The sequence below is a fragment of the Atractosteus spatula genome, chromosome 18 (assembly GCF_055471065.1).
Source record: "Atractosteus spatula isolate fAtrSpa1 chromosome 18, fAtrSpa1.hap1, whole genome shotgun sequence".
NCBI classification, from domain to species: Eukaryota; Metazoa; Chordata; class Actinopteri; order Semionotiformes; family Lepisosteidae; genus Atractosteus; species Atractosteus spatula.
In genome coordinates, this window is record NC_142723.1 from 2,400,342 (window position 1) to 2,419,177 (window position 18,836).

The 18,836-nt window shown below is 53.1% G+C and overlaps 2 protein-coding genes across 6 annotated transcripts in view; one reads left to right on the top strand and one right to left on the bottom strand.

Moving 5' to 3' along the window:
* The first annotated feature begins 46 nt into the window (after positions 1–46).
* On the top strand, positions 47–8,297 carry nde1 (nudE neurodevelopment protein 1). Of its 3 annotated transcripts, none has more exons than XM_088936447.1 (9): positions 47–112; positions 2,033–2,139; positions 2,705–2,858; positions 5,086–5,234; positions 5,532–5,668; positions 5,846–6,034; positions 6,282–6,367; positions 6,745–6,899; positions 7,320–8,297. In XM_088936447.1, exons 2-9 carry the CDS (start codon positions 2,054–2,056, stop codon positions 7,411–7,413), a joined length of 1,050 nt encoding a protein of 349 aa, XP_088792573.1. In that variant the 5' UTR covers positions 47–112; positions 2,033–2,053; the 3' UTR covers positions 7,414–8,297. The 3 variants fall into 3 exon arrangements, with proteins under 3 accessions (XP_088792573.1, XP_088792571.1, XP_088792570.1); XM_088936445.1 differs by lacking the exon at positions 47–112 and adding an exon at positions 749–1,088; XM_088936444.1 differs by lacking the exon at positions 47–112 and adding an exon at positions 1,794–1,947.
* Positions 8,298–9,548: 1,251 nt separating this feature from the next.
* Positions 9,549–18,836, bottom strand: part of myh11b (myosin, heavy chain 11b, smooth muscle) — a 34,567-nt gene continuing 25,279 nt past the window's right edge. For 2 of the 3 annotated variants that reach the window (XM_088936439.1, XM_088936438.1), the window contains 16 exons: positions 18,590–18,802; positions 18,343–18,487; positions 17,986–18,192; positions 17,706–17,810; positions 17,034–17,186; positions 16,457–16,705; positions 16,048–16,260; positions 15,610–15,822; positions 15,075–15,236; positions 14,708–14,836; positions 14,264–14,352; positions 13,758–13,881; positions 13,251–13,459; positions 12,939–13,047; positions 12,422–12,594; positions 9,549–11,216 (listed from right to left, as the gene is read on the bottom strand). In XM_088936439.1, the coding sequence (XP_088792565.1) occupies positions 11,081–11,216; positions 12,422–12,594; positions 12,939–13,047; positions 13,251–13,459; positions 13,758–13,881; positions 14,264–14,352; positions 14,708–14,836; positions 15,075–15,236; positions 15,610–15,822; positions 16,048–16,260; positions 16,457–16,705; positions 17,034–17,186; positions 17,706–17,810; positions 17,986–18,192; positions 18,343–18,487; positions 18,590–18,802 (2,629 nt within the window). In that variant the 3' untranslated portion in view covers positions 9,549–11,080. Of the gene's footprint in view, positions 11,217–11,983; positions 12,017–12,421; positions 12,595–12,938; positions 13,048–13,250; positions 13,460–13,757; positions 13,882–14,263; positions 14,353–14,707; positions 14,837–15,074; positions 15,237–15,609; positions 15,823–16,047; positions 16,261–16,456; positions 16,706–17,033; positions 17,187–17,705; positions 17,811–17,985; positions 18,193–18,342; positions 18,488–18,589; positions 18,803–18,836 lie in introns of all 3 variants that reach the window. The other variant, XM_088936440.1, reaches the window with a different exon arrangement.

Genomic DNA, 18,836 nt, shown 5'->3' on the forward strand with positions numbered 1-18,836 from the left:
CTTCGATATTATTGGAATTTTTTCGCCTTGTAACTTGGGCGCGTACCATTTGATACTCATTCATCTGTGTGCAAACATATTTTATGCAGTGCCGAGTAAAGGTGCAGACGAGGTAAATGAAGTGTTTTTTAATTAGTCCCGCGGGCTAGCTAAGGGTTCTGAACGTTATGCATCTCTAATTAGGTTTCCTAATGGACTGACCACGTTCTGGGATTTTGTTTTACGATTTCATGTCATCTCGTAGCTAACAACCTCCAGGATTAGACGGTTTAAAATATCCTTTCAGATCTGTAACGATTTCCTGCACGCATTATTCATGTTATTTCGCACAGGACAAGTGCTTCGCCGTGTGATAAGGAATTAGGGATTGTTTGGTGTTTTTTTCGTTCAGTGGCGTGGCCAGCTATAGTTCGGGAGAACCGGGACAGAGTCTTCAGAGGAAAAAATTCCGACTGCATCTCTCCCACACAGGAGCGAGTTGTGCTGATTGTGAAATGCACTGGTTTGTGCTTCTCGAAAACCTTAAGGGGGTGGGGGAGGGGGAAAGACGTTTCGGTCTGTATCCGACCTGTCCCTTCTCCGTCGCTGCCTGCAGCAACAGGCGCCCTTGCGCGCCGGGGCGGTTCGGGAAGAACCAAGCCACACACACACACGCCCACGCCCGGAGCCCGATTGGCCCAGAGGGCCGCCGGCTGGGCCGCTGTCGTCACCCCCCGCCAGCCAATGGCAGGCGGCTTCGTCCTGCCTTGTGATGGTTTGGATTTAGCGACGTTGGGCGCCGCAGTTTTCCTCGTCTCCTTTGCCGCTGCGGGGCTCTCGTACTTTTTGTTTTTTTATTTTGCACGGTATTACTCTGCCCTTTTTTTGTGTGTGTGTGTGAGAGAGACGAGGGCCTGGTGCTGCCCCCGGGGGAGCCACGCGCCGGGGTCACTTTGTGTTCGGACCCGGGTTCGGAATCGGGATTCTCGGCCGCGCGCGGGGTTCGGACGCCCCGGCGGAGGAGCCAACTTGACCGGAGGCGTCGGCTCGGCTCGGCTCGGCTCGGCCGTGCGCTGGGCGTGGGGTCCCAACACTAGCGGCGCTCGCAGGTCGGTGCCGCCCGCTTCCTCGGAAGTTGTGGTTCCGCTTTGCTTGTTTGCATGCAACGGCGACGGGACCAAGTGTGTGTGTTTGTTTGTTTTTCACGTTACGTGGACATCGCTACACAATTGCGGTGAACGCCAAACAGCGGGCTTGGACACAAGCGTCGCCAAAGGGTATAATCTGGGGAGCTGGCTGTATTTGTGTTGGCACCGGGACTGGGGCAGCCGGGGATGTGTGCGGGGTACCGCGCCTTGGGACAGAGTTACAAGTGTAGCTCGAGTTCGAAGTTGGCAAGGCACGCATCTGGATTCCCGGTGGTGATGGTTTTAGGCAAACGTCATATTGACTTTTTAAAAAAAAGTCTCATTATAGCAAAAGGGGATCGCAATGTCGTGGGCAGGAGTGATGATCTCTCCCCCCCCCCATCTCGGTAAAGGATAGCCGCTGTAGCTCTCTCCAGACTCCCGCTTGTGGGGTGACCCAGACGGTTCGGGACTTATGTTGGCTCTTGGTTGGTTTGTAGCCGTTTTAAGACGATGCGTTTGACTGCTCGAGTGGGTTTCATACTGGCGAGTCGGTGCTCTCCTCTGCGTGTCACACGGGGCGTCTTTCCGCATCGTAATACGATATACCGATAATCTGCAGCTCAGCTCAGCATGTGAAACCTGTCCTGTCCTGTCCGGGCCCTTCCAGGATAGAGACTCAAGCTCTGCAGGAGAACGTCCCCCCACCTGGGGACGACCTATGCAGCCTCAGTCGTGGAATATTTCCTTTCATAACCGGGCGGGAGGAGGAATGTCGTGTTTCTCCCGTCGCCCTTCCCGATATAATAAACTTCACAAGAGCGAGAGGCCCGAGTCCGAGGTGCCAGACCACAGCGCCGTGCGACGTTTATCTTCTTTCGGTTTGTTTAAACGCGGTTCCCTGTCGTGTCTTTCCCCTTCTCCAGACTGCCTGGAGACGGAGCGCCATGACGGAGGCCGTCGCTCCGAAGTTGTCTTCGCTGGAGGAGGAGCTGCGTTACTGGAAGGAGCAGGCGGAGAAGTACCGGCAGAGGTAGGGGAATCCGGGGGCCTCAGTCGCCAGTGGGATATCCCCCTGAGGGCTGCTGAGCTTCCGTGCGTCTTAGCTGACCGGTCTGTCCTCGGTCGCTGCGCGTCTGGCGCCGCGTCCAATATTGCAAGGGGCAGCGCCGTATCCGGAGGCGCCGGAGGGGCGTCCTGCCGGAGCCGCCGCTCAGCCAGCCGGCCCAGTCACGCCGAGAGCCAGGGCTGCAGAAAGTCGGGGTTTCCGCCCGTAGTTCAGAAGCCTGGGCTGCTTTACAAAACGTTTCAGGTTTGAGTGTAAGGGTACACAGCTCCTGCCAAGACTGCGTTAATATCCAAGCCTGCTTGGGAGACAGGCGGGCAGTTTTCCCACTTTTTTCCAAGCTCAGGTTAATTGAAATATTGCGGTTCCTAGCCCACGTTTTTTGTCTTCCCCGTGCGTGAGAAAGCGATCAGCCTTCAGTGCTGGCGTTGCGAGCTGCGCAGTGTCATGGGATCATGACAAGAGGGGGCACTCTGTGCGCTGGCGATGCGGGTCGGAGCTGAGCGACCCGTTCTCTCCCCCGTCCCGGCAGCGCGGAGGAGGCCCAGGACGAGCTGCAGGAGTTCCAGCAGATGAGCCGGGATTACGAGCAGGAGCTGGAGGCGGAGCTGAAGCAGTGCGAGGCGCGGAACCGCGAGCTGCTGGCTCACAACAACCGCCTGCGCATGGAGCTGGAGACCTACAAGGTACCGCGCACGCCCCCCCCCCCGCGCCGCAGCAGAGCTCGGGGACGGGGAGGGTGTTCTCTGTATGACTTGTGACGTTTTCTTCCGTCGTGTTAAAAACTAAGACAAGGCCTTGGCTCCCTGGATCTCCTCCTGCTGTGTTCTGCAAGAGACCTCTTTCAGCAGCATGGCTGTGACTGTACCCCCCCACCCACCAGACGCGTTTCCTGAGCCGAGTTCTATGTTTCAGTGTTTCCACCTGTGTTGTCTGGTTCGTGTCTCACTCTTCCTTTTGAAGACGAGGATTGGGATGACTTGGTTCCGAAGTGACCCTTCCTAGTTGATTTGGTCAGGACCAAAAGGGGTCCTTATTAGCCAGGAGCTTGTTCTTCTTCCCAAAGACAGTCTTGTGGGATAAACAAGACACGTTGTTCCTTGATTGTGGCTTTCCCGGTATTGCAAAGCCACGGGGCACAGTCTCGGGAAGTGTAATTCTGGGAACATGTCTCTCCGTGAATGCAGTTTCTGTGGGGCACTGCTGTGCTGCCTCGGTGAAGCCTGTGACCCTGCCGGCACCATTTATCTTTACACGCTTGTCATTATACAACTCGCCTGGCTGCCTCCTGAAAACATGATCGGTTAGAGAAGCTTCAGTGTTGGTTTCATCCTGGTTGAAGCACTGTTACTCAAAGTCATTCAGGTGTTATTTGGTGCCACATTCCAGTTGGAATCACCTGTGAGTTCATCGGTGAAGTACTCTCTGAAATGAAGAGATAGTGATGGATCAGTAACAGCAGTGTTCAGAGGGCCGTGTATTCTTACTGTATTGAGTCTTTCTTGAAGTATGGGTGGGGACTTGGACTTGGGTGACTGTTTTGCCTCCTGTCTTTGTCAATGGTTTCATTGTTCCTGATCACTCTCCTGCCCCCAGGGTTATGGTCTGGGATGCTGGCAGTCCGGCGTGCTGTCTCCTGGTGGCATGATCAGGGACCACACAGACTTGCCTTTCACTTTTACACGGCTCTGCCTGCCTTTTCTAGCCCAGCACGACACGGCCGTGTTTGTCCCTCACAGCCCGATAACGGGGTGGGCGCCAGCCGCTCGGAGCTTAACTCAAACGCAAGGTGTTACCGGCCGCCTCTGAATGCAGATAACTAAATAAACATTGATCATGCACTGTGCCCCCCTGTGCGTCAAGAGTCTGGGTGTCGGTGTTAACTCTTAGCTTTAAAGTCTGAATTCGGTGCAGTCAGACTTGCTTTTCATCACCTGGGAAACAACGCCAGTCGAACCGTTCTTGAACAGGAAGGATGTGACGACGCCGGTGCGAGCTTCCCTAAGCCGCCACTTGACTTCCTGGTCTGCCTCACGAGGGACCCCGGGGGGCTTACAGACTGGCAGACCGGCCTGTATGACCGCGCTGTCCCGGTTCTGAGCTCGTTACGCCGGCTGCCTGGCGGTTTTCAGATCGCCTCTTGAAGTAAGTGCGCTAAGACTGGTCAAGCGTCTGTCCTTCGGTGCAGTCGGCTCGTGACGGGACTTGTATTTGCTCTGCTCTGGGATGCGCAGGTGTGAACGGCGCTATAAAAGGGCAGATGTTTGTTGTTTGAATTCTCGGCAAAGAACGCGTTGTTTCCCCGGAGGTGCCCGTCTGCGCAGCGCCCGGTTGGCTGTGCCGATGAGGTCACCCGGGGGGCCCGAGCACATTCCCGGATTCACGGCCGCAGGCCTCCAGGCACAGCCTGGAACAGAGGGCTGATTGTGACCCGGGAAGCAGCTGATAGTTATTTCAGAGCAGCGCCTGAAAGGAGGAAGGCAACGAAATAGGATCTCCTTATTCTCGGACAGCGAGAGCTTTTCATTTTGTGCCGGCTGCTCTCCCACGCCTGGAGAGCGAGGCAGAAGGAGAAAGAGATCAGCCCACTTTTGCGCTGGAGCGCTCAAACTGAGTTTTTATTTTAGCTTTCTTAGTGCCGTTCTTGCATTGGTAGAGGGCAGTTTTGCAGCACGTGAAACAAATGACCGAGGACTGTCAAACCTTTTAGCTGTGCTGTGCAAGCTTTGGGGGGGGGGGTAATTCTTCTCCGACAGCCCCGTGACCTGCCCCTCAGACAGGATGACAGCAATGTCCCTTGGTGCAAGCGGCAGGCTCTCGCTGGGAACAGCGCCAGCTCAGCACGACTCCGCCGTGCTGTAAGAGTTGAGGCGCGTGACCCTGTATTCCTCGTTTTGTGTTCGGCCCTGCCAGGAGAAGTTTGAGGCCCAGCACTCGGAGGCGTTCAGGCAGATCTCGACCCTGGAGGGCGACCTCGCCGAGACCACGGCCGTCAGGGACCAGCTGCAGAAGTACATCCGGGAGCTGGAGCAGGCCAACGATGACCTGGAGAGAGCCAAGAGGTCAGCCCGCGGGCCGCAGCCTGCCGAGCCACAGCAGGGGGGGTGTCTGTGAGCTGTCTGTGCCGCACTCGAGCGCTTGAAGTAGTTGACGTAAATAGATAATATTGACGTAAATAGAAAAGCAGTGCAAAATTTCCTATCGTTTCCTATTTGTACAAGAAAGGAGAGGCTTTGATTTACTGTGAAATACAGGGGTAGAGTCTGCTGACTTTTTCCCAAGTAGCACTTCCATCCAGAGCAATTCCAATCCCGTAATCCCATCTCTTTCCTGATTTGCCTCCCCGTCGTGCCCCGCAGGGCCACCATCATGTCCCTGGAGGACTTTGAGCAGCGGATGAACCAGGTGATCGAGAGGAACGCCTTCCTGGAGAGCGAACTGGATGAGAAGGAGAACCTGCTGGAGTCTGTGCAGAGACTCAAGGACGAGGCCAGGGGTGAGAGAGGGGCTGGGAGGTGCGACCAAGTGGGTGGGGCTCGTGTGGTGGAGGTGGGTGGGGGGGGCGTTGGCTCATGAAGAACTGCACTGGTTCAAGTGAGGCGAAGGCGGGCTGCGGTCTGCTCGGCTGTGAGCGGTCTGACCTCGCGTACCTTCGTCTCGCCTTTCCCGGCAGACCTGCGCCAGGAGCTGGCCGTGCAGCAGAAGCAGGAGCGCAGGCCCTCTCTGAGCGCGGCCAAGGACGGAGAGAAGTCCGAGTCGCCGGCGCGGCCGCCATCGGCGCTCCCTTCCTTGCCGGGCACTCCCGGGGGGCCCCGCATGACCCCCAGCACCTTCACCACTCCTCCGTCCTCCTACCGCCGAGGTGAGACCCCCCTCCGCGGAGCGCGGCCTCTCGAATACAGAGGTGCCGCCGCCCTCTTTCTCACTGGGACCGGGGCTCGGGCAGGGCTGTGAGGAAGCTGCTCTCGTGCAGCACTGCAGGAGTGACTCTGTCCAGTTCTCCGGGACTGAATGGGTCTTCTCTGGAACGGCCATTCTGACGTGCCTGGTGTTGAGCATTCAGCCCGACCGCAGTTCCAGCGTGTGTGCGTTTGTGTCTGTCCGTGCAGGTGACGGGCTCACCGGTACCCCCCTCACCACCTCGGCCCGGATATCTGCGCTCAACATCGTCGGGGAGCTGCTGCGGAAAGTGGGGGTAAGAGCTGGACGGTTTGCTCAGTCTCGGCAGGACAATTTGAAGTCCTGTTTTAAAATCCAAACCACCATTCCAGTGCCATTTACAATTACGTTCATCTCACAGCTTTATGCCTGCAGTGTACCCTTTTCTTTTCCAGTAATTGTAGTTTCAGAAGTGAATTTTTAATGGTGATCATAGAATCTTACCTTTCTAACCATGCGTTTTCATTAGTGTTTCCCCAAAGTCTGTCAGAGCACATGCCAGACTGTCACTGTTAAATTACCTCAAGCTATTCTCGTTCTTGCGGCTGTGCTGACCTGCAGGTTTGAGGGTTGCATTAGAGGTGGGCTCAGGGCCCTGTGGCCCCGTTGACCGCGTGGTCGTTGCCGTTTCAGAACCTGGAGGCGAAGCTGGCTTCCTGTCGGGACTTCGTTAACGACCAGTCGCCTGGCCGCCTCGCACCCTGTAACAGAGCCGGCAGTGCTGCTCCCTCGAGAGAGAGCCCCGAAAGCAAGGCCGCCCCCAACTGTCTGCCGCTCTTCGACAAGGGGTGAGACAGACTCCCGTGGGTGCAAAGCCCTTACCCGGCATGCCTTGGAACAGTTTGACCCAGAGATCAAGTTTCTGCTCTATGCGGATGACCTGGTCCTGCTGTCACCTGCGGAACAGGCTGCAGCAGAGCCTGGCACTGCTGGAGCGGTACTGTCAGACCTGGGCGCTGGGTCGCTCGTGGTGGTGATGGCAGCAGGACAGGCTGTGTGCAGGAATCTCTGGGGCAGCTGTGCAGAGAATTGAGCCCTGCTGTTCTTGCCCTGTCCTCCAGGTTCATGTCTGTCCATATGAGAGCTGCGCCAGTTTCCCCATGAAGCCTGGAAGCCGATGTTCTGTTGTCAAGGCAGAGCTTAACACAGCCTGAACTTAAGAACTTTAGTCAGCAGTTCTGATTTTGTATACTTTTTTTTTTCTGCAGGTTGGCAAAGCGTTTGGAGTTTGGACCAGCGCCCTCTAGTGTGGCCTCCCAGACTTCACAGTCACCTCAGGGTGTGGTGAAAATTTTACTTTGAGAGCCCCCCCCCCCCCAATGCCTCTTCACCCTAGTCTCCTGCTTGGAGGATCATGCTCCCCTGTGAGGACAAAAAGCACATTAAACCACTAACCATTCCGAGTCACTGCTCAGCTGTCCAATCAGGGGACACCTGCTGGTGGGAAGAGAGAACTGGGGGTTTCGGAGCTGACTGAGATTTTGCTATGTAGCTGCTGCAGCCTTCGTAGGGCATTTAACTGTCTCCTGACCTTCTGCTAGAAATAAATGTGAAATGACTTGGTTTGTTAAACTTCGCTGTAACTGGCTTCACACACATAACACGCAGTGCCTGCTGAGGTACAGGGATCTGTTTTACGGCTGCACTAATCTTTACAGTAAATGGCAATACAGCCCAGGAGGAAGAGGACTTTGTGAGGCTGACCCTGTGTGCCTGCTGGGGCGGCAGTGCTTGCCTGTAGCTGCTGATGTGACTGAGGATGGGCTACGGACCTTCACAAGCTGGGCTGCCCGGGAGGCCTGTACTGTGGGACGTTTTCCAAGACTCATGCGCATGGGCTAATGTTTTCCGTGGAGCAACCCAAGGGAAACAGCTGTGCTTTTTTTGGGGTGAAATGTGCAGCGGGCAGTGATGACTCAGATACGAGGGCTGCCTGCACACGCACGGAACACGAGAGGAAGCGTGGAATTGGTGCTTGCTGACCAGCCTTTTGCCAAAGCCTTGGCTTTCATTTGGTTTTCCTCAGTTTTGTGTGAAGCCACATCCGTGCCTGCCACAACAAACAGGTGTGAGCTCAGCCCTCGCCTTGTAACAAGTTCACCTTTCGGTCAGAGTACAAGCACAAACATGCACTGCTGTGCTTTACAGGCTTTGGGATTGAAGCTCCATTCTGTTCAAAAATCAAAGCCTGTGTCTGTGTTTCTATGAGGTAAGCCCTGTGGGTGGCGTGAAAGGGTGGTCCAAGTTCGGTGGTTTAAAAGGCAGTGTGCACATTTAATTAATGAAAAAATGTGTGTGTAAAATACCAGCTGCAGTAAGCAAATATGGTTAACCCTAGCAGGAGCAACTTGCATACTGTAGCTAATAGTAGCTAATGCAGAATGCACTAGAGAAAGCAATGCCACCTGCTTAAATCAGATTTGCCTAGACACAAATTTAGATCCTAAGCAGCTGTTGGTTCCATTGTAGTTTTTAATGCCATTAATTTTTCTGCACCCTTCCTGGCCTTATTGTCATCGCCAGTGACTGCTTACTTCCCTCTGGAGTGTGTGCTCTTGTGTGTGCTTGCTCATGGGGAACTGCACCAGAGCCTCCAGGGGCAGCGTAGCAGCTCTAGGGGGGCTAGTGTGTAGTCCCCGCCGGGTGGCGCCGGTGTCGGTGCCCTCTGCACTGAAGAGGTCGCTGGTGCAGCCGCCGTTGCGGGCAGGAGGCTCTGGAAGAGCACAGCTGCCGTGTCCCGGAGTGGGCTCAAGGGACTGTTTCGGGCCACAGGAATGAGTTCTGGGCAGCTGATGTTTGTGAAGGGGCAGAGGGCGGTTGAAACGGGGGGGGGGAAACATCTGCCCTTTCTCCATGTTAAAGCATGGATCAGAAGTGATAAATAGCAGTGCAGCACAGAGGAGTTGTCCAAGCTACTTTTGTAATTCCAGCCCCGCCTCCAGGCGGGGAATCAAAAACATGATTGAAAAGGATTGTCTCCTTTAATTGTAGTGTTAATCATTGTATTGTTTTTATAGAGGTAGTAGGTGTGTGGATGATTAAGCAATATCTCACTGTAGACAATATACTGTAATAAGCATACCATATTTGAGGTAAAGATTTTTTTCCCCCCCTTAAATGGAGGAAGTGGTTAAAAAAAGGAACAAGGTGGAAATGGTGGCATCTGCTTTTCTGTGCTCTACTGACATGTAACAGTATGCTCACTGCTCCAGGCTCCCAGATATCCCCGCACTAGGCTAGTGTCTGTGCTCCAGCTTCTATTGTACACAACGGAGGCTTGGTTACTTGTCTTTTTTTTATACCCAGCTGTGTGTAGTGCATTAAAACTACTTGTACATACCCCTGACGTGTTCCCAATTGAAGGTTGTAAAACTCGGTGAGTTGTTCGCCGTGCATATTTTCAGTCTCCCTCAAGAATGGACACATGGCTTTAGATTGTGAGATCACATTTTATTTTTAGAGGTGCAAGTGGCTTCACAAATACACAGCTACCAGTGACACAGAAGATGTCAAAACAAGTATAATGGTGAAATTCAGGTTATTCAGATACAGTATCTTTCCCTGTGATCAGTGTATGGCTTGTGTATTCACCCTGAAAAGTCTTGAACAAGGAAACGCAGGCAGTGGAAAGAGACTGGCCTTCAGGGAGACAAAGCACTTCTTAAGGATTAAATTGAGAAGACTTAAGATGGGAGGGGCAATAACTAAATGGAGGGCCTGTTCTATAAAATTGAGAGACTAAATCTAAAAAAAAACCCCAAATACTTAAATATACACTAGTAAGTTAATATTGCAGCAAATTTAACAGAATGGGCAGGATAGTTTTATTGTAGTAGGACAAGAGGACCAAACCACTGTGGAGGTTGCCCAAGAATTTAAAAGGTCTACCAGTTAGATAATGAACAGATAAAGGATGGGACTTGTTATTAAAACAAGTTAAAAAGCTCAGGGTTTGTGGACTTTTTCCCCCACTGCAGAGCATGATGGGTTTAGGAGAATGACCAAGAACAGGATGTGTCCACACTTTTAATCTCAAGTCAAACACCACCTAGTGGCCCAGTGCACTACTGCAGTCTGGTATCTGCCTGTTATTAGCAGCCACCAAAGAGGTCACTTCCTGAATACACGCAGGAGATGTATTCTTCCACGAAATGAGTACTGAACATCTTTTTTTTTTTTAAATCCAGCCATTACAGTTTATTGGTAATAGCTATTACTCATTTCTGCAACCTTAAAAAGCCACCGAATGCATGCAGTTCAAGTTGATTTATTTTGATGACCCGTACCAGAACTCAACATTTATGGGTTTGTTTCCACCCATCTGAAAGTGGTTAGTGCTAACCTGGGACAAGTGGGGCAATTTATCTGAAATAACTTTAACCGTCTGCCCAACACTGAGCACACTATGGATGTGCCAGGGTGCTGCCCTATGGTTTCGGACATCTTCGCCACCCCTCTCCGTCCGATGGTGGCAGAAGAGGTTCCTGCAAGCCTACTTCAGACTGCTACTCCGCTGCAACAAGTGAAAACCGGGGAAGGGCCGCCTCTAGCGGTAGGATCTCTGCTGTGCAAGAGGTCTCCCCTTTCTGACCTGGTCTGATGCTCCATGGAGACCGTGAATCAGACTAAGTCCCCTTTAAGCGACAGATGAAAAGCCTTTGCATTTAAAAATTTTATTCTGGGCACCATATGGGGGGGATCCGGGGGGGGGGGGGGAGAAGGAAGTGGGGGGAGCGTTAACAAGCAAAAGCACAAGAACACCACATCACAACAAACCCTCACACTCGGAACAAACAGTGGTTTCGGCTCGAGGTGCCGGCGGTCCCCCTGCACGCTGCAGGGCGGTGCGTTTGGCCCGCAGTGCTGGCGGGATTGGGGGGGCTGTGGGGGAGAAGAATCCTTGTCCATGGCGAAGTCGTCCGTTGCTTTGCTGCCGCAGCGAGAAGCGTGCCCGGGCGGCGCGGCGGCTCTAGTCGCTGGTCTTGGTCCCATTGAAGTCTCCCTCCCGCGCGTCTGCCTCCTCGTCGGAAGCCTCCGCGTTGTCGACCACCCCCCGGCGTCCGGCCCCCCGCCGCGGCGCGCTGAAGGCCGGCTCGTTTCCCCGCCTGCGCCGGAGACCACAGAGACGAGAGGGTGAGGGTCGCCACGCCAACAGGAGGAGGGGGGGGGGGGATGGGTCAAAGTCAATGGCAACCCGGTGGGGGGAGGGTTAAAGTGCAAATCGAGTTTGCTGGAATAAGACCAGGGCTCACTCGATCTGCAAAGCCCTCTGCTGGAGCTTCCATAGGCCCAGGGGCTCATCTTTAGAGTGGCCGATGCTGGCTATCAAAAGCCATGTACACACTGAACAGAAATGCACTTCAACCTTGAACAAAGATCTCCATATTAAAATGAAGCTTACCAGATTAAGGCGTTAGTGATTAGCTAGAGAACAGATTGGTTCAAATGGAGAGAGGAGAAGGTATGGTTAAGGAGGGAGCACATTCTCTCCAGGCTTCGGCGCAGGTCAGGGAGATAATGCAGTTAAACGGCAAGGCAGGTTAACTCGATTAGCTGAACTCATTGGGCCCTGCCTGCAGGGAAATGAGTCCTGTTAGGAACTCTAACCAAGCCGGTCGGAGTGCAGGAACACATGGCCACGTACAACCCAAATAGAAGTTTTCCCTTGCGAGACAGGGAATAGGATTTTGCTACTTCCCCTCACTAACCAGCTTCACACTCCACTAGAACATACTTGTCAGCGTGGCACAGGTGTAGGGAAGCCCTTGTACAGGGACAGTTTGAAGAGGGAGCACATGGCAATGAGGGGGCAGGGAGTAGGGGTGGATAGGCACTAAAGCAGCTGCGCATAGCGTCTAAGAAGCACCGGTACCTGCTGCGTCACTGCGAGGTGTCCTGAGTGCCTCTGTAATAAAGACAGAATTGGTTTCTGATCCATCTTGGCAGCAAGGCCGAACTAGGCTGTACAAAGCACTTCCTACAGAGCATCACTCAAGAGCAGGGCCCCTCCGTTGCAGAAAAGGGCGGGTGGGCAGACCTTAGCAGACCCCAGTGGGCTTTGCAACGGAGCTGGGGAGAGGTATAACAATTCTCTCCATGCTACCAACTGGTAGAGAAGGTGTGGGGAAATAGCCTGTGAGGAGCATGAGGTGAACTCCTCCCCAGTTTGGGCCACAAGGCTCCTTGCTCACTGGCTGGCTTCCTCCACTCATCAGCAAGAAGGGTGGTGGAGACCAGCCTGGCCGAACTGGACATTCTAACAAGAGGCCGCACAGCCAACATGTCGGGAGGGTGGGATCCATCCCCCTACCTGAGCTTGCCCTTGAGGGAGTTGACCTCACGGGTCATGGCCTCGTTGGCTTCCGTGGCTTCATCCAGCTCTCTCTGCAGCTTCCTGCGGGCAGCTGTGATGCGCTGGGACTCCTCCTCCGCCTCCTCCAGCTGGCGCTTCAGCTGCTTGACGCGCGCGTTGGCTTTATCCGCCTGGATGGGACAGCAGGAGAAAAATTGGATACCTTGCAGGAAAGGGCCTCCAGAATCAGGTAATCGAGGTCTTTTTTTATGCCGGGCGACTGTCTGGCCCTTCAATTTCTTGGCCTCTTTAGAAGCTAATATAACAGGAGTAATGAGCAGTAGACTTCTTGATCAGTTTGGATAGCTGTTCTTTTCCAGTTGGCTCACCTAGAGAATGGACCTCTCGCCTCAAGTTACTTGGAATCCAGAAACTGAAAAAAGATCTACAGCACGCACACATACCTGTACCCCTTTATATTATTTTGCTCACAGCTACCACCCCAAATGCATATTGTATGGACCACATGGTTTACCTGGTCTTTGTATTGTTCTGCCTGCTTCCTCTCGTCTTCCACCTGCATCATGAAATCCTTCAGCTTCTTCTCCTTCTGACGCATGCCCTTTGCGCTGATCTGTTTTTCCCTGTCCAAGCACATGGAGAAAAGTGCATAACCATTAATGTTACAGAAGGTCCAGCAGTCTTGAAGTGGCCATTAAAATCCTCGATCACTTCAGGTGGGAGACCCAACCTGGCCCTAAGAATGCGTGAACATCCAGATGTCCCCCAATATATTCTCAGAGGGGTTTAAAAATCAAACTAGATCCGCTTTGCAGGTGTCCTTTACCTGTTCTCCTGCTCCAGCTGCTCCTCCAGCTGTTGCACCTTGGCCTCCAGGGCAGTGATGGTGGCCTTGAATTTGGACTTCACGGCACCTTCCATCTCCTGCAGCTTGGCCTTCAGCTCCTTGTTTTGCCTCTCCAGCTGCTGCCGCGCGCTCTCGTTCTTCTGAGATGTGCTGCGCTCCGTCTGCAGCTCGTTGTTCACCTGCTCCACCTGGGCAAGAGAAATTGTGGGGTGGGTAGCAGATTTCTGCATGCATGGTTGACAAACTTTCAGTGTCCTGGAAAGGGATCTGTGTTCCCATCTGCTTTGCAATTGAAGGGACAGTCTTTCAAACTGGTCTGTTCCTTTCAGTCCAAACGTGAGCTACACAAAAAAAATGCACAGCCATTGTAACCCAGCCCTCCGGCAGGTAACAGATTTCATGTGTGGCTGTGCAAGGGAAAGATTTCAGCAGGATCAATACCCTCTCCCTCCTCCCAGCTGACCACATCCTCAGTCCCTCCCCTACCTGCTGAACAGTCTTCCTCAGCCGGTCGTTGACCATCTCCATGTTGCTCTGCTCCTCCTCCAGCTCCTCCTCCAGCTGCGAGATTTTAGCCTCCAGACGCCTCTTCTCATCCGCCAGTGCCGACCTGCGCACACAGCCATAGTTTATACATCAGAGGGGCTCAAAGGTTAAAGCTGGTGAACGGCCCTTCGTCCCCTTCCTTCCTGCCCAGATACAAGTGCTCCGAACTGGCGGTGGTCCACTGCTGGTTGAGCAACAGACCAGTGTCACTGCAGCAGTCGGTACAGAAAATTTTAAAATGCCCCACATTTCCCCCACACTTTCCCTTAAATATTGGGTAACATCAAGCTACCAGTTAGGGGGAAGTTTGCATGTTGTATTCATGCCAACGTGCTCCATTTGACACAGGGCTGCACAGAAAGATGGGGGGGGGGGCAACAGAGCAACCATCCCCATCCTCACCCAGTCAGTCACCTCTCCCACCCCCATCCTTCCTCGAGACTCACTTTCCAGAAGTGTTGCTGGCCAGCTCATCAGCCAGCTCCTCCTTCTCGGCCTCCGCCTGCTTGCGTGCTCGCTCCGCTGCTGCCAGGTCCTATGGGCACAGAGACGGAGACCATCAGTCAGTGGACCAGCTACACCACAAGGGCGGTGGGTTTATATGGCACATGCTTCACCAGGACAGTTAGTGAGGAAGCTGATCGCCTCCTTCTTGAAGGATGCCAGGGTAAGATCCTTAATGCAAAGAACGGCCAACTACCAAATGGGCTCGACACACTGAATGGCCTCTCCTCCTTTGTAACCCCTTGTAAGGGTCACTCATTTCGTATTTAAGCAGTATACTTAGTTTTACTCCCCTCTTACATCTCCAGTTGTCCTTTATTTGTGCCAGCATGCCTCTTCACCTGCCTCTAGGAGGCAAGACTGGACAAGCCCATTGGCCCCGTTACCTCCTGTAACTGCATGAGCTCAGCCTCCAGGCTCTTGGCCTTCTTCTCACTCTCCTTGGCTGTCGCCAGCACTTCCTCCCTTGCAGTGCGGGCGTCCTCCAGCTCCCTCTGGAAGTCCTTCATCTGGGCCTGTGGGCAGGGCAAAGGTTAAAACGGTCGCAACAAGCAAGGGGGTGGTCAGGTACCTATACGAAGTGGGTGTGTCTTTAGTCTCATTATGATAAACTAAAAAATACAGCAGAATACCAGCTTAAATGGAGAGACACTCAGGTCTCGTATATAAATTACACAGAGACTACTACAGTATTTCAGGCGACAATCGCAGGCAATGTCGGGGTGCCCACATGGAGAGAGCGGCTCTGCTCACCTGGAGCTTGCGCAGCTGTTTGATCGCCTCGTCGCGGCCTTTGTTTGCCATCTCGATGTGGCCCTCCAGGTCCTTGATGTCTCCCTCCAGCTTCTTCTTTGCGGCAGAGGCAGTGGCTCTCTGCTTCCGCTCGTCCTCCAGTTCGGTCTCCAGCTCGCGCACCTGGGGAACGGCACCGGACCGGGACGTGGCTTAATCCAGAAGGGTGCAATTTCCTGGGGCGTTTTATGCATGTGGTTGGTTGCTTTGCACCATTGGAGGGGTTCAGGCATAATCCCACAAACTCAGAATCCCATTTAAAAAGGTCCTGTTCTCATTTTACATTGAGAATTCTTCCTGCAAAATTTACATTTCTAATGATTTCTTGCATGAAAAGTCAGACAGCAACCCGCTAGAGATGCCCAAGTGGCCAAAAAACATGGCATGGAAAGAAAGTTTGTTACTGCATTAGCTTTGCAGGCTTTAGGCGATTAACAGTGTACAAGACACCATCGCACCACCTTTCCTTGGTGCTCAAGGGATGGGGAATCTGTACCTGTTTGACCAGTTGCCTCTTCTTCTCCTCGCCCTGCTCATCGCGGCCCTGCAGGTCTCTGTCAAACTGGGCCTTCAGAGCCTGCATGTTGACCTCCAGCCGCAGCTTGGCATCTTCAGCGGCCTGCAGCTCATCCTCCAGCTCTTCCAGTTGCGTCTTCATCTCTTCCACCTGGGCCTCCAGGCCACGCTTCGACTTCTCCAGCTCGTGGACCTGCGGGCAGGGGGGTCAGTTAGGAATACAGAGCTAAATCAACACGGAGAAGGACTGTTCAAGCTGCAGCACTGAGAATTGGTAGAGTGACAGAAGGGGAGTTTAACTCCAACAGTGAATGAGAAGACATTGCAAGAGATCCTGTAAGATCCTATCTATCTAATTCATGCCATGTTCCATGTCCGGAGGGACAAATCGCAGTAGAACCCAGTCCGGGAAACTCACATTCTTGCCGACATCGTCCTTGGAGCTGACCAGGTCTTCCATCTCGGCCCGCAGAGCTTTGTTGATCCTCTCCAGCTCCTCGCGGGCATCCTGCGCTTCCTCGAGAGCCCGTGCCAGGGACAGCGCCTTCGTCTCCTTCTCCCGGGCTTCAGCCTCCGCCAGGTCCCGCTGCTCGGCGTACTTGTTTGAGATGCTCTTTTCCTCCGCAAGCATCTGTGAGGAGAGGCAAGAGCAGCAGTGAATAAGAGGAATAGCCAACTTCTCACCAGAGGCTTGAAACAAGAGCCCTCATGAATGCAAAACTATGCATTCCTTTTCTCAAAGGAATCAGAATACATCATTCCTCTTTCTTATGAGGAAACATTGGAGCTCATCGTTGGGCATTAAGGAGGAGAAAATGGAGTCTAACCTGATCAAACTTCTTCTGCTTCTTCTCCAAGTTGGAGACCAGCTGCCTCTGGCTGTCCAGGTCCACCAGCAGGTCCTCCAGCTCCTGCTGCAGTCTGGTCTTGGTCTTCTCCAGCTTCTCGTAGGCCGAGGCCTTCTCCTCCAACTGTGTGTTGGTCCCCTCCAGATCTCGCTGCAGTCGCTTCTTGCTCTCCTCCAGCGCTTCCACGGTGCCCACAAACTCATCAAGCTTCTTCTTGGACTCCGACAGCTGAATTAGGAGGGAGAGGGAACACAAGGCTGGGCAAGGTGAAGAAATTCAACCTCTCCATATTTATTGAATGGATCATTCAAAACCCATTTCATTGGTCACCAATTCAAAATGTCTTAATCCTATAAAAGATCATTGGAATCGGCAAAAACTTCGGGACTCTTGTCTTCAATAAATAGTCAAACCACTAGAAATTCCTGGACTGCAAGATCTGCAAAAAACCTGAGTTTTTTAGCAGATGCTGCTCCATACAATAGGGTGCGACACTTGACCATCAAAACCTCTCGACAGAGACGCCTGACCCAGGAGGGACCCCAATTCTACCGACCTGCACATTCAGAGAGGAGATGTTCCTCTCGAGGTTCCTCTTCGCTTCACTCTCCTCTTCCAGCTGCTCCTGGACACTGTTGCGGTCCTCTTCCATCTGCCGCAGCCGTGTCGACACATTCAGCTTCTGCCGCGTCTCCTCCGCTAGCAGCTCCTAAACAGGATGGTGGGAGAGGTTTTGCAAAGTCTGTTGGTACCGACCAAGGCTTACCACAAGGTTCCAGCTGGACCGCAGGAATAGGGGTGACTTTGCAAGGAAAACCCTGATAAAACACAGAACGATTTTGAAGAAGGCACAGTGGTGGTTTTGGATTACTACTTCATAGATCTTGGGTCCTGCATTCACATCTGGATTGGAGCATCTTTTGCATGTGTTCCCCAAGTTGTTGTGGGCTTTCCTCAATTGGTCCCAATACTTCATCTTCAACAGACACGCTGGTTAAGAGACTGTGCTTTGCATGTTTTGGGGTGCAAACATGCAATCACACGGGTGAAGACCTGCCTTGCACCCTGCGATTCTGGGATGGGCTATGGGTAGCCACAAGCCTCATCAGAAACCATTTATTCCTTACACTAGATGTACTTCAAGACTAACACAGAATTCAATTGAATGGTTTTTACGTAAACAATAGACCAAGACATGAAAGGTAAAGATGGTCAAAGAAGCCTATACCTGCGAGTCTTGGAGCTGAGAGCTCAGGGTGGACACGTCTTTGCTCAGCTTGATATTCTTGCCTTCCGCTTCATTGAGGAGGTTGGTGACACTCTCCAACTCGACCTGTAAGGAGAGGAAAGGCATGAAAACTGGTTGGTGGTGCAGGCAGTGTCACACCTAATTTGAGCAATAAAACCAGTCCTTCAAAATTTGAAGGTATTGTTCACCACTTAGTTTGGGGTGGGGGGGGGGGGGGGGGTGGTAGGGCCCCAGCTATCAAGAAGGGATTAGGACGTACAGAGAGTTTTGAGACGCGCTCGCCCAGTTCTGCCTTCTGTCTCTCCCCCTCAGTGAAGCGGGACTGCAGGTCCGTCAGCTGGACCTCCACCTTCTTCCTCTTGTGCTCCACATCCTGCTTGGCCTGGGAGAGGGAGCGTACTTCTGAACTCAGATCGGCTGCCTCCTTCTCCAGGGTTTGTTTTGCTTTCTCCAGATTAGCTTTCACCTAGAGGAAGAGGGAAAAATAAGATTTGGCTTTAATTAATTAAAAAAAAAACTGGAAAGACCAGCGATGGACCTCAAGAGGGAATGGTGTTGGTTAATGGATTTCTCTTCCCTCTGCCCCTTTCCCTCCTGCTTGCCGTCGGTCTCGTACCCGCTTGGACTGCTCCAGCTGCTCGGTGAGCTCCTCTACTGCCTGCGTGTGTTTCTGCCTCATCTCCTGGACTTGCGCTTCGTGATTGCGCCCCTCTTCCTCCAGAGCTCGCTTCAGCAGCGTCACTTCCTGCTCCCGCTTCGCCCTGAAAAAGACACGTGGATGATGCCGATCACTCACTCCTGAGCGCGGCGACATCCTGGGCTGCTACACTATACCAAAACGTTCCAGGCCAGGACGCCCTCACCGGAGCTCCTGCTGCGTGGCGGTGCTGTCCAACGTGTCCTCCAGCTCAGACTTCAGTGCCTCCAGCTCCTCTCCCAGGTCGCGCTTGGTCTTTTCCGCCTTGTTGCGAGCAGCTCGCTCCGACTCGAGGTCCTCCTGCAGGTCTGAAATGTGTCCTTCCAACTCCCGTATCTTCTTCAGAGCATTGTTCTTCTGTGCCATCTCATCTTCCAGCCTAGGGCACAGGTTTAAAAGATGGTGATCTCATA